At 43.5% G+C, this 8367-nt stretch overlaps 1 protein-coding gene across 2 annotated transcripts in view; it reads right to left on the minus strand.

The window, feature by feature from the left end:
* Nucleotides 1-3635, minus strand: part of LOC120958676 (T-box protein H15-like) — a 52169-nt gene extending 48534 nt beyond the window's left edge. The window contains exon 1 of one of the 2 annotated variants that reach the window (XM_040381634.2): nucleotides 2663-3635. In XM_040381634.2, the coding sequence (XP_040237568.2) occupies nucleotides 2663-2840 (178 nt within the window). In that variant the 5' untranslated portion in view covers nucleotides 2841-3635. The remainder of the gene's footprint in view (nucleotides 1-2662) is intronic. The other variant, XM_040381635.2, reaches the window with a different exon arrangement.
* Between the last annotated feature and the right edge of the window lie 4732 nt (nucleotides 3636-8367).

Raw genomic sequence — 8367 nt, forward strand, 5'->3', positions numbered from 1 at the left:
TAACCATCCCCAAAATGAAAACAAAAACAACAACAACCCCATTTCGCCAACAGTGTACAAATAGCAGCACACACAAATCAACCCGTCAACCAAAAAGGCCAGCAGCAGCAACATCCAACCACTTTCCTGCACATGACATGGTGATGAGAAACATGAGCAGCTCATTTTCACCCAGTTTCTGCTGTCGCCATTATGCGGCAGAGAGAGGGCTGCCAGGCTGACCGTAAATCATGATCTCATTCAATCGCGCAGCCGAACCCGGCAGGCATCTCGCTTTATGACACGGATAGGGGAGCGTTTGACTCTCTCTCTCTCTCTCTCTCCCTCTGTGCAGTAAAATCGGTATCTACAGTGTGAGAATGGTTCAACACAAACAGTAGCCACAAACAGAAACTTCCATTACTCCATTAAGACAACGGGGTAAAAGGTAAAATATATTGCGCTGCTTTGCATGAAACAGCGTCTTCGAGCCAAGCCAAACTGCACAAAGGTAAGGCAAGACATTCTCAGCTTGAAAGCATACCTTCACACCATTTCGGTGCTTGTGGTTTTGATGTACAGATTGTCCGAAAATTATTCCCATCACCATGAACTTCGTCTTGAAAAGTATGCCGACGCTTCTCTCAACGTTTTTCAATGGTTATAATTCATACACGTGTTTTTATTATTTTGTTTTTTAGTGCTTCCCTTTTGCAAACAGGAAGCTTTCCTAAACTGCTTCCTCTTACTCACCCTGTTCTGTGTTTGATGCTCTTTCAAGCATTGCGATTTTTTTCCTTTGGACAACTAATGCTCATTTACCAAAGCCAAACGATTGTGTTTCTCGCATGCTTCTGCATTGCTTACTTCAGCCATTTTAAAATGAATATTCTCTATACACTGAACGTCTAAGGTAAGTTCAAACGCAACGCATTTGCTTACAGAACAAGTACCCAAAAGCAAACAGGCCCTCGGCGGCTTTCAATGTGGAAGAAATAATTACAACCATTGAGCGTTACAAAACACCAGCACACATCGTGACATCGTGGTGCCTATCGCGATCAGGTGATCTGTGATATCGAGCCATCGATTGCTACTACAAAACTGCCCGTGTGCTCGGTAGCAAACATATCATTAGGGTGTGTAAATTGTTGGCGTGTTTTTGCCCGTCCCCGTCATGATGTGCTGTGCCCATGGGCTGCAGTGCATCGAGATTAGCGCATTAGGATGAGCACTATTTGTTCCGATTAGCGTAAAGAAGCGTGGCAAGAGTACATGGTGTGTTAATGCAGTGAAGTTGTGCAATTGCTGACGTGTGACGGAAAATGCATCAATATTACATTGTAAATGATGTCAGGGAGGAAAAAACTAATGGTAAAGAAGTTGTTTTAAGAACAAAGCTTACAAAAACTCAAGAAGGCAACGGCCTAAAAACTTATGGCATAAAATGGAGCTCAGATTTCAAATGGTTTAGGCTCGATGTTTCATATTTGAATATTACTTTTAAATCATTATCCTTACCCATTATCCATTAAATCATTATCTCTCATTCTTTTGGACAAAAAGAACTGATTAACTTAAATCAACAAAAACTTGAAATTTCATTTGTGCTTACATCATAATATGTATAAAATAAATTATAAATCAGAAAAAACATCGATTATATCTTCATTTGAATACAAATCAAATCGAACGGCCATTAACAATACATCCAACAAGTTTTTCAAAACCCCATTCAACCACCATTTCCCTTTGATCTCTTGTCTCGTTTGATCTCTTCAGATGCCCTATCGGTTACATATGCTTTGGAGTTGCGTTAGCTTAACCGTGTTTTGTTTCACTCCCCCTTGAACGACCGTACGCCACAACTCATTTCGGTGTCGAGTTGTGTGATGATTGCTCCAAATTGGATTTTATTCTGCTGTGTGTATATGTGTGTGTGTCTTTCCTATGCCGAAAAGAGTTAAAAACTAATGTTTGTGGGGTGACTAGCGTTAAACAAATACGCTCTTCACGGGCTAGTGAATGGGTGATGCAGCATGATGACAAAGTTAAATATTAAATTTTTCCTTTAGATTGTTTTTTTTTTTTTGCTCGTTTTGGGTAAAATGGAAGTTTTTAGTCAGATATCGGTAAATCTCAATTAAAAATCGTAAATTTTATTCGTTTGTTGATTGAACTCAACGCATATGATATAAACTTTGGTTTGTATGAAATTAGTGCAACTGTGTTTAACTTATGTTAAGCATTACTTCCCCATGTTCGTTACATGATCACTTCATATTAGCGTACAACATGTTTGTCTGTTCGCAACAAATCCGAACCACAAACATTTTCAAACAATGTTTCACTACGGTTCGATACGGTTGCGTTCAATCAACGAGCGCAATCAATGTTGCGTATGGTTTGCTGGCCAGGAAACAAACGAGAAAGCTGTAACGCAACTACATTTTGAGCCTTCAACAGTAAACCATAGCTGAAGGCCTAGCCCTTCGTTCACTAAGACCACTATCATTAAGAAAAATACAGACAAAAATCTTTAGAAAGTCATAATTACTTGAAAATGCTAGTTGTTAGTATGATAAAGCATCTTCGTCACGTTCTCTCCAATTAAAACCTAAAATCTCTGTAAGTCATTTGAGACGCACTTTTGGTGCGACCGCCCGCTCCCCGATCAACTTACTGCTGCTTCGCTCCGATGGCTCCCGGCTCGAGCTGTTGCCACCGCGTGCCATAATGGCGGCGATTGAAAAATCTGTCCCACTGCTTCCCGTTTTCGATGCAACCAGTGCTGCTGCTGCTGCAGCTGCAGCCGCTGCCACCGTAGCCGCTCCTGCGTGTGTTTGCGTTCCTAGCAGCATGTTTTTTTTTTGTTTTGTTTCTTCCTTCTACCCCCAGAACTTCAGACACCACAATTCTTCACTATTCACTTCTGCACCACTCGACGCGTCAACTGAATATTTTTCTTTATTTATTTCCAAACCTCCAACTCAACACAAGATCGAACAATCACCTCGCTGTATGTTTTCTACTTCAAACAGCGACAAATTCAATAGAGCACAGCAAAGCATCACCGATAGAAACCGAACCACTCGATAGCGCCAAAGCCAATCGTTTCAACACATCCGCGAGCCATTTTCCTTTTGGAGAACTTTACCAGGGGGAGGGGGGGGCGGTCAAATATTAATGGAACTTTTCGAGCGCGGTCACCACTCCGCGTGCCCACACTGATAATCGCTGCCAAACCTGATTTTATTTATTTATTTTCTGTTTATATGTTCACGCAACCGAAAATCAGCAGAGATACCGAACAAAAAATAGCTCTACTTTTGACGCTTGCGACGCTGAATGTGTGAAATATTCGGTACCAAAACAACGGAGAAATAAAAACAACCACACACCCTTAAAAGCATACGCAAACGGCAAACTGCCCCAAGACAGGGTAAAATAATACACACGCGCGCGCGTCTAGCTCGTACGTACTCCGCACCGTTGTAGTTTTTGCTTCGCGGATACCTTTTCGCGCGACGGGTACGTTCGCTGCGTACGTGTGCTTACGTGTGCGCCGGTAGCAAGCAAACTGCAAAGGGAGAATGCATATCATGGCCGCCATTCGCAGGGTGCGCTCTTCGCGTTCGCGTACCGTGCGAGGAGAGCAACCAGCCAAACGGCCCCAGCGACAACGAAGCGCAAACCATACACAAACAATTTTGCTCCCCCCGTGGGGGGGGACTGGTGAGTTTGGTTTCTTTGCTTTTTCTTTTTTTTTTTGTTTGCTGCTGCTGTATTTCTTCTCACTGCAGAAACTGTTCCGAGCAATGTTGCTTTTCCAAGCCGTGTGCGTGTGTTTGGGCTGTGGATTGACGTGCGCTGGTGGTAGTGTCCATTCAAAGCTACCCCCCAATCCTAAATAAGGGGAGCATATTTCGTTCGGCAGGGTAGCGTAACGGACAGCGCTGACATGGCTTTACACACACACACAAGCACACAGCTGCACGGTTGGGAAGGGCCCCGACAAAGCAAAACACTTATTTCAAGATTGTGAGATTATTTTCTTGTTTTCTTCTTGTGTTTTTTTTTCTATTCCTTTTGGGATGAAAATTGCATTCTCGTGTTCCACGCAATAAAACGAACGAGAAGGGCTAGCTCATAGCTCCGCCTACTGCGTGGAAGAATGCGCTCACTTACTCTCTCGCGTGTGTGAGTTCTGATCTCACACTGCTGTGAGACGCGTGAGTTCATTCTCACTTCTCACCACTCACCTGCTCGTTCGCTTACACTGGTGAGCGCCTTAATTTTGACACCCGAATTGCAATCTTAATTTGCTTTTGTATTCCTTCAAGCTGATGAATGATGCTTTAAATTAGAAATTTTTATTCAAAATATGTCACTAGTGATTTTACTATATCATTTTGACACATCATTCTGCAATTATTTCACTTTTGTGTTTTATTTCTTTTATTTTTGTGCTATTTGTACGATTTTGTCATTCGTTTTTTATTTTAATTTATGTTTCCTGACAATAAGAGCTAATATTTTCTTACTCTTTCCATACTTATAAAACATTTAAAATAAATTTCAATATTCAAAGCGTGCTTTATTACTTTTCTTCGCATAACACCCCATCCGTCCTAGCAGATAACGTTTCCAATAGTCACCTCTTTCTAGACCCCCTCTTGTACCCTTTCCCCCTTCGAACACGCTTCAAACACATTTTTCAGCACCATTTCTCAACAACCCGTGTTCGGTCGCGGCCATCGCTTCACCCAACACCCCATTATTATTACCTCGAAAACGGTTCTGTCGACGATGGCAAACCGTGTTTTCGAGAGCCACAGAGTTTTTTAATGTGTTCTTCGCGTCTCGTAAAATTAACATTCACATTTCGCGAGCATTACCAGCGCTCCCCGGTGGAGGACATTTCTCAGTGTGAGTGTGTGTGTGTACGCATTCCAAGCGAAGGATTCTGGCGTTCATTTACTACCGCTACGTGCCCGAAATTCCGTAACCGAAGCGTGGCCTCGATCGACATTTTACACTTTTTAACGACCTCGCTAGCGTGAGGTAAATTGTCGCTAGATGGTGCTAGTCCCACACAACAACAACAAAAAAGTACGTGAAGATAGCTTCTGCAAAGAACCAAGCAGAGGAACGGGAACTGAACGAGCGGGAATATTAATGATCACATTTTTGCGAAAATGAAAACACATACCATGAAAACAGACACACGGCGTACAACGGTGTCAGCCGGTTGTCACTTTGCTTGCAGCTCATTTCGAGGTGCGAAGATGAGGCGACATTTAACGGCGCGTCTCGTCCTTTTTAGCTCAGCGAGCGCCGTAGCTGATTTCTTCATTCGTTAAGTATGTTTTCCCCTGTGTGCGGGACGGTTCAACGTTGCCGCGCCCCAACAGGTTCCATCCGTTTGGTGGCGAAAGGTGGAGGGAACACGCCGCCGAACGCTACGACGGGACACGGCAGCTGGGGATGGTATTTAGAGAGAGGCACCATTGGCAAATAAACACCAAAGTGAACAAGCTTTCTCGGGATAAAATCGAGCCACATCAAGCGGAAACGGCGTGATGGCGCAACGGTGCGAAACGGTGGTCGATCGACCGGATGGGCGGTAAGGGGTCGAAGACTGTTGTAGCTACGCGCCAAATTTTGGAGCGAACGTGTGCGGGCATTAGGTTGGTGGTGGCACTGGAAAATTCTAACAGAGATATGAGATCTAGTTTTTTTAAGGTTTAATCGATGTCGCACCTTTAAAAATACTTTTAAACATTCAAACAATAGGTATTTAATGTCGAGCATCTCTAATTAAATCATTTTAAAAATCAATACATATTTTGAATGTACACAACCAAAACTATAATTTCCAGAAGAATAATTCAAGCTTGGAATATTTGACCATCGTTATTCTCATTGTCGTATTTAATATCCAGCCTAGGTACGGACGGAGTAACCTGGAGCATAAAAACTAATAACTTCTTCTATTTGGCGTAACGTCTTACGTGGACATGCAGGCCTATACGGGCTTTCAAAACTTAATTCATTACCACACAGCCAGAGAGTCAATCCTTGCTATGGGGAGACGGTCCATTCTAGGTTTGAACCCATGACGGGTATGTTATTGAGTTGTTCGAGATGACGACTGTACCACGGGACCGCCCCCGCATAAACTAATAAAAAGAGTTTGAATTTGAAATACAATAACTTGCAACAAACTTTATGAGGATATGATAAAGCAACAAATTTCATGAGGATCATAAAAGAGACGGATAGTTGAATATTAAGAATATTAAGTTTTGAAAGCCTGTAAAGGCCGGCATGTCTGCGTAGGACGTTACGCCAAATAGAAGAAGAAGAAGAGGTTGAACATTAAGAGTCCTAAGAGATAAAAACATCTACTCAGCAGAATTAAAGATAAAATACCAACAAAGTCCTTGAGATAGGACTTGTGTAATTATGCATCTAAAGTTATTTAGCATGCAGGCGTATTCTATTCTAGTAATATATATAATATTTCGTGATATTAGGACCTCAAGTTTTTGACAATTTGTATCTTAAGGTTCAACTCCGAAAAACACTATTCATCTTCTCAATCTGGATACAGTGTGACAGCGCTTTGTTACGCGTTGAAAATCGTTTAGGAAAACTGAAAACACATTGTTACTGAAATAAAATAAATGGCAGTTGTTGAAAAATAACTCGCGAGTAGTAAATAATGCACAACACATTGGAAACTGACACTGAAACACTTTATGTGTAGACCTCCTTTCAATAATGCATCTAGTTTTTTAGCTTTTTTAAATTTGAATTCGATGTTACTTTAAATAAAAACTCATTTCCTAGTCTCTCCTGACACTGCCCGAGACTGCAGTTGTCGACTACGAAAAAGAACAACCATCGTATTGAGCCATTCCGTGCGTAGTATTATTCATCGTTGGCACGAGCTAAAGGTACCGTTCCAACGGTTTCTAAGCACTGTATCGATCCAGTTCCATCGGCCTCTACCCACGGCACACGGCTACCCCAGCCAACTTCCATTAATATCTGTCAACGGGTGGAGCCCTCGTTAGTTCTCCGGCAGCCGAGACCGCCAGCGGCCGCCATTCAACCAGGCACTGGGCTCCGAGTGACAACTTACCAAGCCCATTTTCATCAAATTAACAATCCCATCCTCCAGTCAGCCGGCCGGTGTGTGAGTGTATATGTGTGCTTTCTTCTTCCTGTCTGTCCTTCCTGGGTTTGCCCAGATGCCAAGCGCGACACCGCAAAGCGCAACGCAAAACCTAGGTGACGCATCAAAAGCTTGCACATTATACGCACACCCCTCGAAGACGTGCCGGTGTGGTGTGTTGTGCGGACATTGGCAAGACCCAGCCAACTGCCACTTCCAAGGAGCATCACTCTTCTTCACACTCCACAGCATGCGGTTTTGCGTTTTGCTTTTCAAAGATGCTGTCTTTACCAGCCCGATCCCAATCGCTCGGAGGAGGAGGAGGAGAACAAGAAGAAGAATGGCACCGGTAAACCATTGTACTCACAACATGACCGATTGTGCAGCCCGAGCGTCTCTGGCGTGTTCAAAAACCTACCCAGAAAACAATCCCCGAAAAAGGTGTGATCTCCTTCTGGCGGCGACCGCTCCTACCGCTGCTGTTGCCTTCCAACTCCAACGGGGTCGGGGCTTTTGGGCCGGGGTGCCTTTATTTACACTTCAGACCATAAACCACTCACCGGAAAGATTTACGATCACTTCCTTCTCCGGTGGCTCCTGCGTCTTCTGGTGTGTCAGCGGTTTGTGTGTTTGTGTAAGATTCGTGTTTTGTTTGCCCCCCGACGAATAGAGTACGCGCCACAAACGCGCGCGCTAGGGTTTCTTCACCTTAGCTTTGTAGGCTGTAGGCTACACGCAGCCACACAGGCACGGACTCTTGTAAAGCACGGTGCATAACTCCATTTTGTCGCCGAAACGGCGTAAGAAAACCCTCGGCCATGGACCTCTTTTTGGTACTGCGGTACAGAACCGCGCTTAGAAGTTGATTCCGCGCTCGAAATTCTTTCAGCAGCAAGAAATAACGTTCCCGTTTGCTCGTTCTCGAAGCGCTCCAAATCCTGAGCACACAATAAACAAATGAATCAAACTATTTATGATTTTATGCTCTCCTTCCGGGTGCGTAGCAGTAAAAACGTGAGGCAAACGTGAATCATGCGAACGAACGTGTTGGGCTACAGCTTTATAGGATGGTGTAGTGGTGAGCTTGAGAAGCAAAGATTCTTGAAAACTGGTAATAATGAGGGCAAGATTATGACCTAGAAGGCTTCTTACCTGAGATCAAAATTTCAACCAAAGTCTAGTCTAGCTTCTGTAGCAGTAAATTA

Source organism: Anopheles coluzzii, chromosome 3 (assembly GCF_943734685.1).
Source record: "Anopheles coluzzii chromosome 3, AcolN3, whole genome shotgun sequence".
In the NCBI taxonomy this organism is placed as follows: Eukaryota; Metazoa; Arthropoda; class Insecta; order Diptera; family Culicidae; genus Anopheles; species Anopheles coluzzii.